Source organism: Scylla paramamosain, chromosome 9 (assembly GCF_035594125.1).
Source record: "Scylla paramamosain isolate STU-SP2022 chromosome 9, ASM3559412v1, whole genome shotgun sequence".
Classification (NCBI taxonomy): Eukaryota; Metazoa; Arthropoda; class Malacostraca; order Decapoda; family Portunidae; genus Scylla; species Scylla paramamosain.
In genome coordinates, this window is record NC_087159.1 from 14,820,001 (window position 1) to 14,842,500 (window position 22,500).

Consider the following 22,500-nt stretch of genomic DNA (forward strand, 5'->3'; position numbering starts at 1 on the left):
ATTGTTAGAAAGAAAATAAAGGCTTAAAACGTGTGGAAAATAGAAAACATATGATGTTACTGTTAGAAAGAAAACGAAGGGTTAAAAGGTGTGCAAAATAGAAAACACATGATGTAGAAGTAAAGGAAACAATTAGAAGTACTAAAACGTTGTTAATGATGTACTATAGTTCAGAAAACTGATATGGAAAAAAGATAGACCAACTAGGATAATTATTATAAAAAGAGTTGCTAAAAATACTTAATAGGATGCAATATACAGGTGAATAAACAGATACGAAAGCTTAACTGTTCGACATAACTATAACACCCACTCAGGGGCGTTAGACAAGGGTATTTCTTCTTGGTATATTATTACGCCAGGTTATTGACACTCGTTCATTCTTGTGTGTGTTTACTTGTCCCATATGGTGAACGTAAGAGTGAACGTGAGGGTGAACGTGAGGGTGAACGAGTGTCAATAACCTGGCGTAATAATATACCAAGAAGAAATACCCTTGTCTAACGCCCCTGAGTGGGTGTTATAATAACCATTCACCGTGATAAAAGCAAACTTCGTCTCTGCGCCACAGCACAGAAAAGTAACTCATTATGATCTCGAAAAGTTGCTGCCACTGGCTTTTTCCTTTCTCCTCCTCCTACTCTTCCTCCTTCTCCTCCTCTTCCTCATTATCATCACCATCATCATCATCATCATCATCATCATCATCATCATCATCATTTTTATCATTATCATCATCGTCCTTATCTTCATCCTCGTCCTTCACCCAATCCTCTTTTTTCCTTCTGTTACTACTACTACTACTACTACTACTACTACTACTACTACTACTACTACTACTACTACTGCTACTGCTACCACTACTACTACTATTACTACTACAACCACCACCTCTTCTCCTCCTCCTCATCCCCCTCCTGCTCGTATCGCTACACCGGCGGTCAAACATTAAGGCTGTAAAAGGGAACCGCTTTACACGAAATAATCCCAAGGCGGAGCAAAACTTTACGCTCATTCGGAGGTTCACAAGCAGGTCAAAATAAAGGGGTAAAGAAAGAAGGAAATAAGTGCGCCATATGTATTCTAATGTTCTCCCAGAGGTGACCCAAACTACTGGTATAATTTCTCTCTCTCTCTCTCTCTCTCTCTCTCTCTCTCTCTCTCTCTCTCTCTCTCTCTCTCTCTCTCTCTCTCTCTCTCTCTCTCTCTGTCACCGTATTTCCTAACAATCATCATTTTTGTTAAACTCTCCCCATTCAGTATTTTTGTCTACAAGCTTCAGTGAAACTTGCCTGCGAGAGAGAGAGAGAGAGAGAGAGAGAGAGAGAGAGAGAGAGAGAGAGAGAGAGAGAGAGAGAGAGAGGATGAGAAAAAAGAGGGGATGTAAAAAGAGAAATAGACATGCATTGATTTACGGAGCAAGAGAGAGAGAGAGAGAGAGAGACGCTGAGGGAGGTGGAATAGCCAAAAAGGCAGACACACACACACACACACACACACACACACACACACACACACACACACACACACACACACACACACACACACACACACACACACACACACACAGCCAGACAGACAAAATAATTTTTTGTACATATGTCTAAGTGAGCGAGCGAGCGAGCGAGCGAACGAACACGACAGTGAGTCCGTGAGTGAACGAGTGAGCAGAAGAACAAATTCACTTAAGTAACTGCTGGGGGTGGAAGAACAGAAAACAGGAACTTGTACAGCTGGAATATATTTTTGCAGCAGAATCTTTACTGCGAGAGAGAGAGAGAGAGAGAGAGAGAGAGAGAGAGAGAGAGAGAGAGAGAGAGAGAGAGAGAGAGAGAGAGAGTGGGAGTAAGTGAAAGCAACCATGCTAAGTCGTCAGCAAACTAACTTCGCACTAATGAGCCTCAGTTACACCACACGTTCTGTCAACACTCTGGACACTAAGGACGTGCAGTACAAAGGTAGGAGTTGATTAGGAAGAGCGTGGGCGTGCGTGAGTTGGCTGCGGCACGTGGCATGGGTTAAAGTGGGATAGTCGTTTAACTCCCACACCTTTGAGCTGTTTTTTGTCCATTATCCTCTCATCTAAGTACAGAGGGGAAAGGCGTGTGTCCATCTGCACCCTCCGCCCTCGTGAGCTGTGATGTCCTCCCGTCTATGTGATTCTCTCTCCCTCTTTTTTCCTTTTTTTTTTTTTTTTATTTGATTGAAGGTCATAATACTAAACTGTCGGGTGTGAGTGAAAACGAGATCAGAAAATTATTTGTGTGCGTCAGTTTGTTTCGAATTGCATAAAACGAACTGCCAACGAGATAAGAGTTGGAAGAGAAATGTATGAATGTATATATATAATATCGTATTTGAAATGGAACCCGATGGCATGAAAGAGAGAAACGTGGTCTGGAAGAGAGTTTTGTGGAATTCTTATAAAACTTGACGCCGCGAGGAGCAGGTGGAAGGGGAGAATATTCTCAAGATTTGAAGGTAACAGATGCAATGGTTTCAGAATTTGTTTAAGTAACACCTGAATGATATAAACTAAATGGATAAATTTAGGAAATCGGAAAGAAATCGGAAAAAGAGTATGCAAGAACTTTAACAACACATGAATAAAAGTCTAGAAAAAAAAATACACAAACTTACAAACATTTCATTTTACAAAAAAAGAAAAAGAGATCAGGAGAAAATTAAAGAAATAAGACATGCCTCAAATGATAAATACTATTCTGAAAATACATAAATGCATACATAAAACATTACCCGACGTACATTTAAAACGCTCGTGTATGATGCCTGCTATTAAGGACTCCCATACAGTAAAGAACCTCTCATCTACACCAATCGGCACTATACACCACAGCCAGGAGTGAAAATAATGTGGGTATTTCACAACGTCTACGGACATGTAATGCCGGATTTCATTTATATGCGCTGAGTACATGCGGCAGAGAGAGAGAGAGAGAGAGAGAGAGAGAGAGAGAGAGAGAGAGAGAGAGAGAGAGAGAGAGGGAGTGAGTGAGAGTGCGTGTGTGCTGTGTATATATATTTGATCTCAAAAATGTTTAATAGAAAATGTATTCTGACTTTTTTTATCGTAGAGAGAAAGAAAAGATGCAATATTCATGATATCAATATACATACATATTTATGAGAGTTATTTCAGGAGAAAGGGAAAAGTTAAATTCACACAATGGGCGGAAATTAAGATTATAATGAAATTAGTGGAAATGTCGATAAAAAAAAAACATATAAGTAATTAAATTCATTTCCTTGAAGTAAGTCTTTTAATTAAAAATACATAATAATAATTAATAATAATAATAATAATAATAATAATAATAATAATAATAATAATAATAATAATTTGCTGAATTAAGTTAAAATAACTTAGTTTTACAAAGGATTATTGACAAACTTAGAAGTTAAAAAACTATCTTTAATGAGTGTGTTTTCTAGTGATGCAAATAAGGTCGTGAAAACAGTGCCACTGAAACATACGCACAGCGCTGGAAAAAGAACTAAAGCACAATGCAGTAAGGGAAAATGAATTAAATATGCTGGAAAGAACTACCAAAAAGTATTAAAAGCGTCAAAGCTGCCGCACAATTTTTTTACCCCTTCAATATATTACGTACACACACACACACACACACACACACACACACACACACACACACACACACACACACACACTACCACTCAGGTTTCAACACTAACAGTCATACATATACACCTTTCACCAGTTCATTTTGCCTCCTACACGTACTGACACCAGAGCACCATAACGCATAACTCACGCCACACCCAGACATCACCCTACCCAAGCTTGCCATACGCCATGCCGCACCGCCACACCCACGCGCTCACCCGTCTACCCGTCCGTGTCGTGCAACAAAGATTAACACCCTTGGAGCCCTTAATGGCCACGGCGGGACGAGGAGCGAGGAGAGGCGCCGTAAATGTTTCGTCATAAAGTCCCGCACCAGTAAAACACCGGACGCTTGCTTGTAAGACCAACACGCCGCGCTGGCAACACTGAGGGCATTTGCATCTTGGCCATGAGAGGAGTTTGCATTACGTTGTGAATTGTTATTGTTGTCTTTTCTCTCTTGTCTTGTCTTGTTTTGTCCCTGTGTGTTTGTCTCTCTCTTCTGCGTAGTCTTTAGAAATGTTTTGGTGGTTTTAACTTTTTTTTTTACTTTTCTTTTTTAATAAGAGAATTTGGAGTGTAAAGAAAGAGAATATAGTATGAGGTGGTAAAAGTTGACGTTATTTCAAGTTTATAATTAAAGTAATAATAACTGGTCGTTTGAATAATGGTTATGTTACTTATAGTAGTAGTAGTAGTAGTAGTAGTAGTAGTAGTAGTAGCAGTAGTAGTAGTAATGATAGTAGTCGAAGTAGAAGTAGTAGTAGTAGTAGTAGTAGTCGTAGTAGTAGTAGTAGTAGTAGTAGTAGTAGTAGTAGTAGTTCAGTTCAGTTCAGTTGTTCAATTTTATTTCGCAGAAATGCATATATAACACACTAGCAGAGAATTATATATACAACTAACAAAAATGTATATAAATTTAGAAGAATTTTGGCAAGGACAATCATATACATAGTCTAAGAAAATAAAAAAGAAAAATAACACTTTAAAAAGTCTAAATCTGTATAATAAAAAAAAATGTATTGTACAAAATGACTATTAAATGAAGCAAAACAAATATTCTAAAAAGTTCCAAATTTCAGAAATGCATGTACAACACAATGAAATAAAACCCACATACGAAGAATAAACGAAACTCTAGTTGTAAAAAATGGCAAGGATAAAACATACGTAAATTTATTATAAAATTGCCAAAGTCAGTAATAGCACAAATAATGAACAAAAATTAGAATTAAAAGCCATAAAAAAAACACAAGGGCTCCGCCTGAATTCATGTCTCTGTACCAAATGTATGCGAGCCTTTAGTATATCTAACTTTTCATGTAGTGGGTAGACATCATAATGATTATAGTGGTACTTATAATAATACTATAGTAATAATAGTAGTAGTAGTAGTAGTAGTAGTAGTAGTAGTAGTAGCAGCAGCAGCAGTAGGAGCACCAGTTGTATCGTTGTCATCCTCATCACGACCACCACCACCATCACTGTAATTAACCAATCGCACCGGTAGAGACAACGCCACTGTCTAACACCTTGGTCAGGCTGGGAAAATACTGCCAGTGTATACCCAGTGCATCGTAAAAGGCGACCTAAAGGGACAACGTGAAAGGACTCGAAACGCCGAGCCCTGTATTTCTGTTCCTAGACAAGACCACCACCACCACCACCACCACCACCACTACTACTACTACTACTACTACTACTACTACTACTACTACTACTACTACTACTACCACTACTACCACTACTACTACTACTACTACTACTACATTTTATATTATACGAATTTAATTTTTCAGTAAGCGATGTCTCTATATTTAATTAGATTTCCCATAATCCTCCGTGAACAAGAATTTCCAGAGCTTATTTTTTTAAATTATTAAGAATTGGATGGGCTTGGTCTTAATATGCGCTCATCTCAACAACCCCTTAGCGACCGAATAATAGTAGTAATAAAGATAGTATTAATGCTTATTGGTGATGATAATGATTGTAGTAGTAGAAGTTGTGGAAAAAGTAGTAGTAGTAGTAGTAGTAGTAGTAGTAGTAGTAGTAGTAGTAGTGGTAGTAGTGGTGGTAGTGGTGGTAGTAGCAGTAGCAGTATTAGTAGTAATAGTAGTAGTAGTAATAGTAGTAGTTGTAGTAGTAGTAGTAGTAGTAGTAGTAGTAGTAGTAGTAACCGTGGTGATGACGCTGACATTGATTTGAATTTTAATAATAATAATAATAATAATGATCATAATAATAATAATAATAATAATAATAATAATAATAATAATAATAATAATAATAGCAACAACAATACTGTCATCATAAGTCTAAAAAACAAAACAACATGAACAAGTGTAAGTGAAGGAGAGGAGGGAAACACTCAGACAAAGCAAACTGGAAAAGGAAAAAAGTCACCAAACAGATGGACAGAGGACGCTGGCGGAGGGAAGCGTGAAGGAGACCCTGCAGCAGGAATGGAGTGGGAGGAACTGAGCTGAAAGAAAACGAGAGTGGAAGGAGAACAAGGAGGTGACTGCATGGGAGCGTTGAGACGGAGTGGTGGGATGAGGGCGGTGACGCGAGGAAGAATCTGAATGCGAGATGACAGGGAAGGGAAAGAGAAGGGTGGCAATAACAATTTGGAGAGATGTGAGTTACAGTGTCGTGAAGATAACAACATTGTCTCTCGTTTCACTGCTCTCTGTTCACCAAATCAAATGAAAAGTGAGTATGGTGTAACAGGAAAGAAAGTTTGGAAGCTACACGATGTTAATAAAGAAAATTAAACTGCATCCTTGTGCGTTAAAGGAGGACAAAATTTCTCTTCTCGCCCTAGTTCATCACTCACAGGATTAAAAGAAAAGTAGAATATAATGTAGTGGTGAAGGAAAAAACAGCAATACTGACAGTTGTATTAGATCCTTGTAGGAAAAAAACGTAATTTCTTCCTCGTAGACACGTTGCTCATTGAATCAAAATAAGAAAATATTGTCAGTATTAGGATGGAAAAAGACAACAAAAATACGAAAAATTTCATTTAATTTTTTGTGAAAATATAAAAGGATAATCCTTCCTTAAACTGCTTAGTCTTCATTGAATAAAATGCAATTTCGAATTACGGAGAGAAGGGCAAACTAAAACAGCACAACAACAATAACGTTGAATTACACACTGCTAAAGAAATAAAGAGTAAATAAAATTCCTCAGTGTAGTTCATCGTTCACCAGTTCATTGATATTTCAGAACCAAACACTCCTCGCGTCTTGAAGTGCCCGCGCCTCGTGCCTCCCCCGCGAACCCCCCACTCAAGCTACACTCGCCAGGTCGGAATGAAAGGGATAAAGATGAAAGATACACACAGTCGAATCAGACAGCAAGGAAACTCCCCCGTATGTAAATATATTTCTGGTACACTGAGAGAAGATGTAAGCGCACGTTGTGTTATCAGAGAATGGACACGAATTACTATGAAACTCCGGTCTTTCTTTTTTTTTTTTTTTTTATCCTTGATGAATGCGAGTCTTCACTATAGTAAGGCGGCGTTTCAGATCCTAGTGTTCAAAGCCCAGTTGGTTCCTTCATCCCCAGCATCCATCGGTGCTCTTCGTGTACAAACTCCTACTTCACATTCAGAATATTTTATCCATTTAACTTATAACGCAGTATACGCTTCATTTCCTTTACCATCCTTTGCTTCTTCTTTTTTTTTTTTTTTATCTTCCCCCAAACAGTTATGGCTCAGCTTGCTTAAAATATTCAAGGCAGCAGCCACGCCTGGAGTCGCCGCTCGTTTCCCGCCTCACGTCTTACCGTCATCATACACAACCGCGCATGGACGTCGTAAAGAGCATAAGGAGGAGCCGAATTTCATCTCTTTTACACGCCTCGTGAAAACTTTCGGTAGCGTTCCTCTCAGATAAGCCTCCGTTAAAATAAGGAAAAGAAACGAAAAATATGCAGTATTTCAGATTCTATTCTCTCTCTCTTTTTTTTTTTTTTAACAATGGAACTGAAAGACTTTAATCTCGCATTCCTACCCACGTTTGTCGCCGTTCCCAAGTTCATTTTGCTGCATTGTCGCATAATTACCTTTTACAATTATATTTTTAAAGTTTAAAATATGTTATCCTCGCTCTCTTTCCTTGCACGAGGTAACAATGTGTCCTATTATGGCTCGAAGTTTGTGTTATGTTCCTAAGGTCTTTTACGAAGTTGCGTCAGGATATGTAGCACTTTCTCTTTGGTTAGTAGAGGCTTGGTTTGGCGAGGCGGGGCGGGGCGGGACAGAGTGGTGAGGAAAGAAAAGGGAAGGGAGAAGATTGATGCACGTAGTGGAACACGGAAGGCCTTGAGTCTGTAGATGGAGAGGCTCAGATTTCATAAAGTGGAAGAATTTAACTAGCACAATAAGACTATAAGAGAAGTTTACCTTTCTTTTATTCCCCTGCTTACTCAGTTCTTATTATCCGTACCTCTCCTCCTCCTCCTCCTCCTCCTCCTGTCCGTCCTTTTTCTTTCCCTTCACCTTTCATGTGTGTGTGTGTGTGTGTAGGAGCGGTGTAGGAGGGGAGGGTGGTGAGGGTTACTTAGCCAACACTGCCCCCTGCCCATATCTCCAGCAGCGCCGGCCTATATCGCTCCCTCCTCGTCTTCCTCCTCCTCTTCCTCCTCGTCTTTCTCCTCCTCCTGCTACACCCCAATCCACCCCTACCATATCCTTTTATTACTGTCCTCTACACTTCAAGTCTCTCTTTTGCATTGCTCGGTCTTATTATTACGCTCCTTCATATGCTAACAAACGCCCCCGGAGGTTCCTTGGAGATGTTAAGAGGCCTGAACAGCGTGGTCTTCCTTATGTACAACACCGCCACTACTGCTGACCCCATGCACTGTTATCATTAGCGCTATAACCACCGACATTAGCACTACGGACGTCTCTTGTTAATGCATTGTTATTTGTGTCACTGTTATCTTGTTCCTCCTCCTCCTCCTCCTCCTCCTCCTCCTCCTCCTCCTCCTCCTCCTCCTTTTGCTTCTACTCTTTTATTTCCTTTGACTTTTCTCTTTCGTGTTTTTTTTTTCATTTCGCTTATGTTAATTTGTCTACTATTCCTGTTTCTCGGTTGATTTGGTTTTCCTTTTTCCGTTCCTTTATTTCTTTCTTCTTTTGCTCCTACTTGCCTTTTGTGCCATGTTGTTTTTCCTTCAATTGATTTGTCTTCTATTTATGCTCCTCTCTTCCTTTTCCTTCTCCTATTCCTATTCTGCTCACCTTTTGCATCCTCCTCCTTTTCCTGCTTCTGTGAATTTGTCTCATACTTATACTCCTTTTTCGTCCTTTTCCGCTTGTTTCTCTCTCTTCTGTTTGAATATTTCTCTTCCTTCTAGTCCCGTTTCTCTTTCTCATCAACCTCATTTTCTTCCTCTTGTCCTCTCCCTTCCTCAGCGGTCAGTGATCCTCGTCTCTTTAATAATATAAATGAGAGGTAATTGAGTGCCGCCGCTAGTAAAGGAGATTATAAATATGACAGACCAAAAGAGAACGATTTTTTATGTGGTTCTTTATACAAGCTTTTTTTTTCCGCCCCAGCGACAGAGGAAAAGAGTTTAGGTGCAGTGTAACCACCGTAGAATGCCGAAAATTTAGTGAATGTCTGTTTTAGCTTCGTGCACTGGTAGCTTTGGAATTCTCTCTCTCTCTCTCTCTCTCTCTCTCTCTCTCTCTCTCTCTCTCTCTCTCTCTCTCTCTCTCTCTCTCTCTCTCTCTCTCTCTCTCTCTCTCTCTCTCTCTCTCTCTCTCTCTCTCTCTGCCCTCGCGGGATTAATTTAAGTTTTTTTTTTTTATCTATTTCCTTTCATCCTTTTTCATTTTTTTTCGTATTCTCGTTTTGCGCCCTCTTTCGTGATCTGGTTTTCCTCTCTCTCTCTCTCTCTCTCTCTCTCTCTCTCTCTCTCTCTCTCTCTCTCTCTCTCTCTCTCTCTCTCTCTCTCTCTCTCTCTCTCTCTCTCTCTCTCTCTCTCTCTCTCTATATATATATATATATATATATATATATATATATATATATATATATATATATATATATATATATATATATATATATATATATATATATATATATTTTTTTTTTTTTTTTTTTTTTTTTTTCTGTCTGTCTTCGTCATCCGAGTTTGCTCTCTCTCTCTCTCTCTCTCTCTCTCTCTCTCTCTCTCTCTCTCTCTCTCTCTCTCTCTCTCTCTCTCTCTCTCTCTCTCTCTCTCTCTCTCTCTCTCTCTCTCTCTCTCTCTCTCTCTCTCTCTCTCTCTCTCTCTCTCTCTCTCTCTCTCTCTCTCTCTCTCTCTCTCTCTCTCTCTCTCTCTCTCTCTCTCTCTCTCTCTCTCTCTCTCTCTCTCTCTCTCTCTCTCTCTCTCTCTCTCTCTCTCTCTCTCTCTCTCTCTCTCTCTCTCTCTCTCTCTCTCTCTCTCTCTCTCTCTCTCTCTCTCTCTCTCTCTCTCTCTCTCTCTCTCTCTCTCTCTCTCTCTCTCTCTCTCTCTCTCTCTCTCTCTCTCTCTCTCTCTCTCTCTCTCTCTCTCTCTCTCTCTCTCTCTCTCTCTCTCTCTCTCTCTCTCTCTCTCTCTCTCTCTCTCTCTCTCTCTCTCTCTCTCATTAGTTCCACTCGCTTGTCTCACCGGGTCTCCAGTCAGTCCAAGTCATCCCGGTGCTGCGCTGGCCTGCCTCGCCCCGGCCAGACCTTTGAAGCGCTCTTACGCCCCACAACACAAAGAACTCACAAAGAACCGCCGCCTCACAGATCCCGCCACTAACCGCAAGAAGCGCTGAAGTTACGTAGCGTTTCGGGATCTCTTTTACAAGACGTTTTCTGAGTCTACCGTTTTATTTCGTGTTTTATCTTGGTTGCGCTTGTCTTGTTTCGTGTGTGTGTGTGTGTGTGTGTGTGTGTGCGTGTGTGTGGGTGGGTGGTTTTTTTTATGGTTATTTGATGTCAGCTACGATTTTTAACGCTTGCAATAGTTTTTTTTTTCTGGTTATTATTTTTTTCCTCGTCCTCCTACGATATATATACTTTTTTATATTTTTTTTACGATTCCTATAATCTTTTCATTGTAACATTAGCAATAAGAATATATGAGTTTTTTTGCATTCACACATTTACTTCCTCTTCTTGGTTGATCTGTTTTTTTTTTTTTTTTTTTTTTTTGCATCGTTCTTTTCTTTTATAAATCCCTAGTCATGATTTTTTTATTCATCAATTTACTTCTTTTCTTGATCGATCTCCTACGGTTTTTTTTTTTTCTCTCTTTTTACAAATCCCTTCATCTTTTTCTTTCAAGGATCTTGTCAAGTTTGAGTCAGTTTTGGTCTTTTACTATTTTTTTTATTTTTTTTATAATTACCGTTTATCTGCTTACTCTATTTTCTGGTCGTCTTCCTGAGATTCAATTTTCCTTTTTTTTTTTCTCTCTCTCTCTTATAAATCCCCAATCGTCTTTTCCCTCAGTGATCTTGTCAAGTTTGCCTGAAGTTTGTCATTTTAACACTAATCACTATACCTTTTTTCTCTTCCCTCCCTCAGGATGTTTACTCCATGACCTACTTCAACGCCACGCACAACGTCACGGTGTACCACTGCGCCACGGGGGGCGAGCACGACCTCGTTTTCGCAGTGTACCGTCTCATCATCGTGTTCCTGCTGCCGGCGCTCTTCATGTCCTTCTTCTACGCGCGAGTCATCAAGGCTCTCTGGGTGTCCACCAAGACCATGTCCGCCATGACACGTGTTTACAGGTGAGCCTTAGGTGTGTGTGTGTGTGTGTGTGTGTGTGTGTGTGTGTGTGTGTGTGTGTGTGTGTGTGTATGTTTTGTGTTGTGTTGTGTTGTGTCCCCGTGTCCCAGTGGTAAAGTATGGGTTTTTAAATTTTGAAGTAAAAAAACGTATTGGTTCAAACCCCATCAGTCGACAAAAAAAAGTGTGTGTGTGTGTGTGTGTGTGTGTGTGTGTGTGTGTGTGTGTGTGTGTGTGTGTGTGTGTGTGTGTGTGTGTGTGTGTCTGTTCGACATGACCCGCGTGTATATGTGAGATTCAGGTGTGCGTGTGTGTTTGTGTGTGTGTGTGTGTGTGTGTGTGTGTGTGTGTGTGTGTGTGTGTGTGTGTGTGTGTGTGTGTGTGTGTGTGTGTGTGTGTGTGTGTGTGTGTGTGTGTGTGTGTGTGTGTGTGTGTGTGTGTGTGTGTGTGTGTGAGCAAACAGGCACGCCAAGTTCTATAAAGCATATAATACTATCGCAAGGTTGTTTCCTATCGGACGTAACACAAAAAGAAATCCTCTCCAAACTTACTCAGAGCGTGAATGCAAGATTTATAGAAGTTTAGAAAACTGCTACATAAATCTGGAGACTTGCTCGCAATTTTTTTTTTTTTTTTTTTTTTGGGGGGGGGCGATGGAGTAGGGGGAAGGGGTTGGTAAACGTGAGGGAGCAGAGATTGTCCCTGAGCGAGTATTGTAAGGCGATGCACGATGGAAACGTTGCTCTGATTTCATCCCCATTTGAAGTCAGAGAGTCACGAAACCCTGCCACAGAGAAGAGCGTCCTTTGATAACCGACGTGGAGGACCCGTCATAAAAACAAAAGAAATTAACGAAGTCTGTAAAAAAGCCATCTGGTCTACATGTGGCAGTCCTTGTATGAAACGACCCTACTTATTTCCCTTAATCATCCCCATTCATAACTTTGTGTGATTACCTTTTTAGGCTCCGTATTGATTCATGATTAACAACCTGATTACGAGGTCTGTTCCATACCTGTATATTCCTATGTTTCTTTAAGTCCAGCTTTATCAATCCTAAATACATTTTTTTTTCTCCTATCCTGATTACTGACCGTGAGGATTGTTTTATGTCACCCTTGTTATATCTCGCATACCCAACGCAGCAAATCTCTTCGTAAACTGAAGTTACAAGGTTATTGCAATTTTCTTTTTAATTAATATCTCGTTTTTTTATTTGTATTCCCATTATTTCATGGTGTTGTGAAGCTAAAGTAAATCAAGTAATCTATCAGTCACTGACAAGGGGAAGTGGGCGGTCTTATTCTTGAGAAATGAGGAATAAAGATTACAGGACTACAACTGAGTGAGATTGGTCCGCGGGGTTCATTGACCATTCCGCCTGTCCTGTTTTCGATCCGTGTGCTGTTATCTTACTTCTTATGTTGAATTGCTTCCTGGACGAATCAATCACTTGAATCTTGATTTAGTACTTGTCTACAACTAATTACAAGAGTTTCTATGATTCCCTCTCCGTATCTCGCCTTCCTTCCCTCCCTCTCTTCCCACCTTAGCGCCCGAGCCATTAAACTTCCCCAGAGATCTCCCCTGGCATAGGAGTTCCTGAAAGTCCACGCGCCGAAAAGGTTAATTGAAGCGGAAACCCGGCATGGAGGGATGGGAGGAATACGCTGCGGAAGAAGTTATGGCGCGTGCCACTCGTGTTATGGTCAGCCCTCACGTTACGGGGCAAAAAAAATGGAAACTTTGCAAAGATTCAGCTTCTAGCTAAAGTTGAATGGATCGTCTAGGAAAGGAATAAAAAGACTTAACAAGAGCTAAGACTGGAAATCATAAAAGTCTTGAGTGTATGTCCACCACGCCACGGCAAGTTCTCTGCAAATCGTGGCTAAACTTGTTCTCTTCGCCTCAGAGGAAGATTTTATTTTTATTCCAGTTTAAGAGAGAGAGAGAGAGAGAGAGAGAGAGAGAGAGAGAGAGAGAGAGAGAGAGAGAGAAACTCACTCACTCACTCACAGAATTGGTTTCCATCGAACAATTTTTTTCTTAAGGTGTGTCTATATATTGCCAGCCAGCCAGACAGACAAAACAGACAGACACAGACTGACAGACAGACAGACACAGACTCACTCACTCACCGAATTGGTTTCCATCGAGGATTTCTTTCATAAGCTGTGTGTGTGTGTGTGTGTGTGTGTGTGTGTGTGTGTGTGTGTGTGTGTGTGTGTGTGTTTATGCAATGCCATCACTCCTCCTCGCACTGGGCATACTCCTCCCGGCGGAAGCATACGCATCCAGTCTTTATTGAACAGGTATAAAAGCGAGCTGGAGAAGAGAATGGTGAACACACATGATCCGATCCGATTTATTATATACTTTAGGTATTGACGGTGCAAGTGTTCGTAATGCATGAGCCTGATATGCTAAAACGTTGTACATTCATAACATACGGATTAGTTCAGTTGTGCAATGCTGAAAATGGTCTGCTTAATACTTTTTGCAGTGCAGTTTTTTTTTTTTTTTTTTTTTTACTCCATAGGCACACGCACCATTCTCTCTCTCTCTCTCTCTCTCTCTCTCTCTCTCTCTCTCTCTCTCTCTCTCTCTCTCTCTCTCTCTCTCTCTCTCTCTCTCTCTCTCTCTCTCTCTCTCTCGGCGCTTTATTATCCTGTTGCTGCGCAGTCAATCAGTCAGAGAATAAGTCATTTGTCTCTCATCTTTTTCGCAATCACAGTCACAAGATTGCTGTCCCTCCTCTTCCTCCTCCTCTTCCTCCTCCTCCTCCTCCTCCTCCTCCTCCTCCTCCTCCTCCTCCTCCTCCTCCTCCTCCTTTTCCTCCTCCTCCTCCTCCTCCATATCATCTCATTTTCTTCTTCCTCTTCTTATTCTATTAGCTTCTATTTTTTCCCTCTTTTTCTACTTTCCTCTTTTCTTCACCTTCATTTCATCATCTTCCTTTTCCTCTTCTTTTTCCTCTTCCTATTCCTATTTCTCCTCCTCTTACTCTTCCTCCTCCTCTTTTTCTTCCTTTTACTCCTCCTCTTTCTCTTCGTCTTCCATATCATCTCATTTTCTTTTTCTCTTCTTATTCTATTATTTTCTACCTTTCTCCTTTTTTCTTGTTTTCTTTTCTTCCTCCTCCTCCTCCTCCTCCTCCTCCTCCTCCTCCTCCTCCTCCTCCTCCTCCTCCTCCTCCTCCTCCTCTTCCTTCCCCTCCCCTCCCCCTCCTACTCTCTCTCCCGCTCCCCTTCCCTCTCTCTTCCCCCTTCCTCCTCCGTAGTCCTCCGTAGTCAACTTTATTCTGCGTTACAAAGTGTATTAATCCTACCAGTTTTACTGTGCTTTATCGGAGTTAGTACTTTGTTCATTAAGAAGACATACAATACAACAGTCACTGAGGGGGAAAAATATCAAAACCACAAAGCTGTACAGCCAAAGCCAAGTTGCGTATGGAACGTAATTTTTGTTACCGAATTGAGGAAAGGGTTAGTTAATTGCTTCATAATTGCTTTTCTCTTATGCCCCCTTGAACATTGCGAGAGAGAGAGAGAGAGAGAGAGAGAGAGAGAGAGAGAGAGAGAGAGAGAGAGAGAGAGAGAGGGGGGGGGAGCATTACGCAGTCATTAAATGTTTTCCCACACATTTTTTGTATTTAACTTGTTTAACATCGGCTGGATGTCAAAAAGAGACCAGATTAAATAAAATGGACATAAAAATACACACAGACACACACACAGACATTCATATTGACAGACGGGCAAACAGAAACATAGACGGACAAACAAGCGAACGCACAGACAGACAAACAAACAAAAAAAAGTAGAAATTTAAATGCATGTACCACCAATATAGTAAAACAACTTTAAATTCAGATATTAAAGCTTTTACAAATACTCTAAAAATGCTAAAATTGTAGGAATGTACAATTTAGTGTTTGAAACTGACGTGCCACCGTGTGCCATTCGCTGAAACAATTGTTGGTGTATGTGGAATATATTTTACCTTGAAAAGAACTAAAGCTATGGAATTGGATGTATTAGTCACGCTGTTGATGTTTACAATTATTATAGAAATGGAAAATAGTAATAATAATAACGGTTGATATAATAATAGTAATAGTAGTAGTAGTAGTAGTAGTAGTAGTAGTAGTAGTAGTAGTAGTAGTAGAAGTAGCAGTAGTAATGATAATAATAATAATAATAATAATAATAATAATAATAATAATAATAATAATAATAATAATAATAATAATGCCTAACAAATAATAAATACTAATAGTAATAATGATAATAATAGAAAGAAGAAGAAAAGATAAAGAAGAGGACGAACAACAGCAGCAACAACAGGAGCAGGATCAACAACAACAACAACAACAACAACAACAACAACAACAACAACAACCAATCAACAATCTAACCAACCAACCAAACAAACAAGAACAAACAACAACCAAACCATTATCTTCAAACAACTATATAGCTTTCATTGTTTTCCGTACCATACTTCACAAAACACAAACATTTTTATTTCTTTTTATACTTTTGGAATTTACTGGACCGTTCCCTTCTCTCTCTCTCGCTCTCCTTATGGCATGCTCCTTCACCCGCATTCCGTCAGCAGAAGTATTGAACAGACGATCGACTCACGTACTTATTAGTCTAACCAGGGAACGAAACTCTGGTGAGCTGCGTGTGGCGTGTGGCGAGCTGAGTGAGCACTAGATGGCGCTGTGTAATCATTGAGGTGTGGCCAAGGAGGAGGAGACAGGGAGGAGGAATATGGGAATGTATGGGGAAAAAGTATAAAGAGCAGGAAGAGGGGGAATAAGGAATGGATATAGGAAGAATTTGGGAAGGACTGAGACGTGAGGGAAAAAAGGAGGAGAAAATAAGGAATGATATTTGAAAAGTTTTAATATTGGTGGTAAAAAGTAGAAGAAAGAGAAAGAATATGGAGTGGTATGTAAATTAATGAGATATAGGAGAAAAGAGTAAGAGCATAAGTAGAAATAAGAGGAATATGAAATTACGTAGGAAATATTGAAGTATGTGAGAAAGAATAGGAGAAAGTAGTTGAAGAATGAGGACGAAAATGAAGAGTTAAGTAATAATTCACATATGAGGGAAAAGCGTGAGTAATTACAGCGATTACACACACAAGAGGGAGGAAACAAAGAATCATGACCAAGTGTGTCAGTATTGTTGTGTCCCAGGAAACATACCAGGAACTTTCTTATTTATACATTCCTACCCACTACTGTATTACTTTTCTAGAGCTACTGAACGTCAACAGGAGGGAACGTTTTGCATTGTTGAAGTGGTTACAAAGTTGGATATTAGTTTGAGTTAGAAGAAGTGGACTGGTACTTGGAGGGGATGAGAAGGTGGAGGAGGAGAGCTGTCTGTTGTAAGATAGAGGTGAAGACGTGTTGGGAAGGCATGTAGCTCGCATCTCCCATCCCCCTCCCAAACACACACACACACACACACACACACACACACACACACACACACACACACACACACACACACACACACACTAACAGGAAGACATGACCGCTAGCCTTCAGCTTCCGACTTCTGCTCCAGTTCAGAATCGCAACACTGAGGCATAAGCACCGGAGCAAGTAAGAAAGAAGAAATCTCGTAAATCTCTTCCTCTCAAAAAGAAGTCGAAGAAAAAAGTCTTGCCGAATTTCGTGAATCTCCGAGCGATGCCATTCTTGTTCTCAATGGAGGCCTTTAATGGAGTTGAGATTTCCTCTTAAGACTGCTCTGTAATGGAAAAGTGGTCTGCGGTGCTTTTAAAAGACTTGCGTTACCACTGCACCGTCTCACAAAATTTAAGAGAATCTGAGGAAAAGTGCGGCCATCTTTCTGTGAACTATTTCCATAAGTTGCTGCTTTGAAGAACTCACCAAACTTAACAGTGACCTTGGTACTGTCCGGCCCAGCTCTTAGTGCAGTCCTTGTGAGATGTTCAGAGAGAGAGAGAGAGAGAGAGAGATTAATCGCTATATATTTATTTGATCTTTAGTATACATACACATGTTGCTCTTTATGACGTGTACTGACTCTGGATTGATAGAAGACTGTCGCCCCTAGTGGCTTAATCTATGTATACTGTAATACATAGGGAAAATATATACACTGTTGGTTTTCTACAGTAAATATTCATGAATACATAAATAATTGCAATGAGTAGTAATATTTATGATCATAAAGCTTAGCAATAATCAAATGGTAAGAACATTAGCAATAATAATATTAATGAATAATAGTTAATAATCATTAATGATATAATAATAATAATAATAATAATAATAATAATAATAATAATAATAACAATAACAATAATAACAATAATATTAACAATAATAATAATAATAATAATAATAATAATAATAATAATAATAATAATAATAACTGATAATAATTACCAATAATAAAAAAAAACAATGCAATAACACCAACAATAACAGAAATAATCGTTATATAAAGATGCAGTATAAGATAAACAAATGATACTATCCCTTATAAATAAATCAAACTTTGAAAAATATAGATATAAACGTCTACACACACACACACACACACACACACACACACACACACACACACACACATGTACATACATTCATCAATAAACATCTAACAAAATATATGTTGTAGTCTAGTAGTAGTTATATGTAGTAGTAGTAGTAGTAGTACTAGTAGTAGTAGTAGTAGTAGTAGTAGTGGTGGTGGTGGTAGTACTAGTAGTAGTAGTAGCAGTAGTAGTGGTAGTGGTAGTAGTAGTAGTAGTAGTAGTAGTAGTAATAGTAGTAGTAGCAGTAGTAGTAGTAATAATAATAATAATAATAATAATAATAATAATAATAATAATAATAATAATAATAGAGAGAGAGAGAGAGAGAGAGAGAGAGAGAGTCGTACTGTGTGGTAGCCTACTTAATAAAATAGTAGTAGTAGTAGTAGTAGTAGTAGTAGTAGTAGTAATAGTAGTAGTAGTAGTAGTAGTAGTAGTAATAGTAATAATAATAATAATAATAATAATAATAATAATAATAATAATGAGAGAGAGAGAGAGAGAGAGAGAGAGAGAGAGAGAGTCGTACTGTGTGGTAGCCTACTTAGAAAAATTAACAAGGTGTTCCTTTTATAACGTGAGCCTCGGGGCAGGAAGATAACTGTAATGTTCTTCCCCTCATCCCCACACGTCCCAAGTACTCTTCTAACAGAAGCTGGGAAGTGCAAAGCTCGTGGGTAATGGCAACCTTGGGAGTTGAGAGGAATAGAGGGAGTAAGCTTGAATGGTGGGATGCTGGTGGGATGCTGTGACAACCAGAGGAGAATAGAAATAGTGAGAAAAGTGGGACCGTGTGAGAGGAAGCCTGCATGAGTGGTTGGCGTGATGCTGTTACAATCCACAGAGGACAACAATAATAAAGACAGTGAGTCTATGAAGAAGGAAGCTTGCATGAGAGGTGAGTAGAATGCTATCACAACCCGGGACTGAGAAATAGTGGAGAAAGTAGGGCCGTGAAGGTTGCTGCTTGCGTGTAGTTTGCCACATGACCCTCACACTTCCACTCAGTTACGCCTTTCCGTCCACTCTTAGTTCCCGTTCACGGCTTCGATGCCCCGCGCCATTAGGCCACCTTTCGTCTCTCACCTTCGTATTTTCAGTATTTCATGGCTGCCTTTATGCGGTATACAATGGTGTTTTTGTCATTTGTTACGTCACGAAGCAGCTGAACCAAGAATACTAAGAGAAAGCATCAGAACAAACGTTGAAAGATTTGAAATGTGTAGCGGAAAAATAAAACACAAGAAAAGAATAACCATCGTCTCTCGTCTGTTTTTCTTCTTTTTAAGACTTTTTTCTTTTTTTTACAAGACGTATCACAGTGGAATTAAAGTGTCTCACGTGTATTGTTTTCAGTATCAATATAGTTCCTCTTTTTCAGTCTGCGTAGAGCGACAGTCGACATCCGCTTCATTTTTTTTTTTTTTCTCTCTATAATATAAAGTCTCAGACGTTCCTCCATGTTGCTCCTGTAAAAACATTCCGTCAGTACTTCAGACCATTTCCATACCATCCACTTACTTTTGAAGGCTAGAGTAGTAGTAGTTGTAGTAGTCGTAGTAGTAGTAGTAGTAGTAGTAGTAGTAGTAGTAGTAGTAGTAGTGGTGGTGGTGGTGGTGGTAGTATCATTCTTTTTTTCTGATACCTAGACGATTTGTGGTAGTAGTAGTAGTAGTAGTAGTAGTAGTAGTAGTAGTAGTAGTAGTAGTAGTAGTAGTAGTAGTTTTAGTAGTAGTAGTAGTAGTAGTAGTAATCATCAGCAGTAGCAGAAGCAGCAGCATTATCATGGTCGTCATCCTCATTATTTATTTATTTTTTTTTTTTTTCAAGACTGAACGACAAACATAAGATCGAGTTTGCTTGCATAATTTTGTCCCCATACAGGCATTCCCTCCTCTATTCAGGAATCCGAAGCGAATTCTATACTCGAGTTATTGGGCAGAATTGTGCGTGAAAGAGAGAATCAAACACAGAGACCATTAATTTGTTGTTTTGTTTGGGTTTAATCTTCGCTTTCCGCATGTTGTTCGTTATTGCTATTAATTTTCCTGCTTTTATTGTTTGTATGTTGTCTTTCATCTGTATCATCAAAGCTTACTACAACGTTTGCCTTTCATCCCTACCTGGAAGACTTACCATTACAAGAGTTGCCTCAAAGTGACTGGTTTTTTTTTTTTAGATTTTTGCTTATCACAGTTTGATAAGACGAAACCTGGGAAAGACTATCACACCTCAGAAAAATAAGTTTGCAGTTCGGTCATTCAAATTTCCAAATCGTGCTGAGTTTCCTTAGAAATCAGTCTACAATCGTCTACGATCTGACCATTTTCAGTAATATGTCCACAGGCAAACTTTCAATACCTCTAAGAAACACGTCAATAAAGAAACCATCCAAGTTTCTTAAGAAACAACATGCCTGCACGGTTTCAGGAGCAAAGTCTACAGACACTATAACAAAAAAGTTTGCTTGCAATATTAAAAAAAAACGTTTTGATCAAATTTAACATGGGTAGCAATATATATCACAAAGAACCTTAATTGTGTAGCTACTTGTTTACAAAACCACGCAAACTTAGCCTTGAAGAGCATAACTTACGGAACTTTGAAGACCAAGAATTTCCCACGCATCATACATCAGTGTTTTAATAATACAAAGTTCTCCACTCACTTGGCGAGGAGCTCGAGGCAAGCCTGTCCATGACCTGCAGGAGAGGGTTTTCGTGACGCAAAGCCAGTCGAATTAGTAAAAATATGAACAAAATCATATAAGGAATAGTATTAAGGTCGAAGAGATGAATCGACTGCGTGAAGGAGGATGCACGTAAGACAGGGATAGATGAACCAGAAGCATACAATAGAACCACATGGAGAAAGCTTATCCCAGACAACGACCAGGTGTAGAAATGAGACACAAGCTGAAGAGAAGAAAAAAAAATCAGTTAAAGAAAATTAAATAAGCTTCAATATCAGAATTTAGATAAACTGAAATGAGAATAAACGGAGATAATGACTAGTAAATCGTTTTATAATGGAACTAAGATAAACTGTACTATGAATTTACATGCAGAGATAATAATGAAGGAAGCAGGAAACATGAATAAGTACAGGCAAATAAGTGAAGAGCAGCAATATGTAAATAGATGAATAAATTAACTTGAGATAATTGTGAAAATGATGGTAGTGGTGGTAGTGGTGGTGGCAGATGTGGTGGCATATGAATGAGTACAGGCAAATATGTGAAGAGTAGCAAATATGAAAATGAATAAATAAAGTTGAGATGATTGTGAAAACGATGATGATGAAGTTTGTGGTGGTGGTGGTACAGTTGTAAGAGAAAGATGTGTAATTGTAAAGAGAGAGAGAGAGAGAGAGAGAGAGAGAGAGAGAGAGAGAGAGAGAGAGAGAGAGAGAGAGAGAGAGAGAGAGAGAGAGAGAGAGAGAGAGAGAGCAAATATAAAGACAAACTAATACATTTTGGAGACACTTCTGAGCTGTGGATCCCATTCCCCGTATTTTTGCGTCTTCTTTTTCTTATTGTACCACTTATTACTTCCCCTGAACTCTATCGGGGAAAAGGTATACTTCAAAAAACATGATAAATATTTACTACATAGTTTTGCCACCAAAGGGAAGTTTCTGAAGACTTGCTTACTTTTCCTTACTCACCCTTTCTTTCTTTTCTTTCCTTCTTTCCTTCTTACTCTTTCTTTTTATTCTTCATTCTTGCTTTCTTAATTAACTCATTATTTCATTTTGTTGTTGTTTTTGATGTTGTTGTTGTTGTTGTTGTTGTCGTTGTTGTTGTTGTTGTTGTTGCTGTTGTTGTTGTTGTCGTTGTTGAACTACTACTTCTTTTTTATTCTTATTCTCATTCTTATTCTTCTTGTTCTTATTCTTATTCTTATTATTTTTTCTTTGTTTTTTTATTAACTGTTCGCTTATTTATCTATTCATTATTATTATTATTATTGTTATTATTATTATTATTATTATTATTATTATTATTATTATTATTATTATTATTGTTGTTGTTGTTCTTGTTGTTGTTATTACCTTTCTCCTCCTCCTCCTCCTCCTCCCTCTTCCTGGGCACCGCGGGGCTTAAACACACACACACACCACTCTCTCTCTCTCTCTCTCTCTCTCTCTCTCTCTCTCTCTCTCTCTCTCTCTCTCTCTCTCTCTCTCTCTCTCTCCCGGTCAGACAGCTCTAAGCTGTCACCCTCGTGCCTCGCTGTTTTGTCCTGTCACCCGCCACGTTTATCTCCCCAGTGTCTCTCCCTAAAAGCTGAGAACTTGCAGACCTTTCAGAGTTTTTTTCCACGGTGCCTCCCACGTCACCAGGATGTCCGCCTTTCTTATGGATTCCTCTTCTTGCGCGTGTTTAAATTTTCCTTTTCAATTTTGTAGTCTTAGGAAAAGTGGTTATTAAAGTAGTAGTAGTAGTAGTAGTAGTAGTAGTTTTTGTTGTTGTTGTTGTTGTTGTTGTTG

At 39.2% G+C, this 22,500-nt stretch overlaps 1 protein-coding gene across 4 annotated transcripts in view; it reads left to right on the top strand.

Annotated features, from left to right (window-relative positions):
• The window catches only part of LOC135103657 (neuropeptide CCHamide-2 receptor-like), a 292,047-nt gene that overhangs the window by 219,562 nt on the left and 49,985 nt on the right, over window positions 1–22,500 (top strand). For all 4 annotated transcript variants that reach the window (XM_064010210.1, XM_064010213.1, XM_064010212.1 and 1 more), the window contains one exon: window positions 11,212–11,423. In XM_064010210.1, coding sequence (XP_063866280.1) covers window positions 11,212–11,423 — 212 coding nt within the window. The remainder of the gene's footprint in view (window positions 1–11,211; window positions 11,424–22,500) is intronic.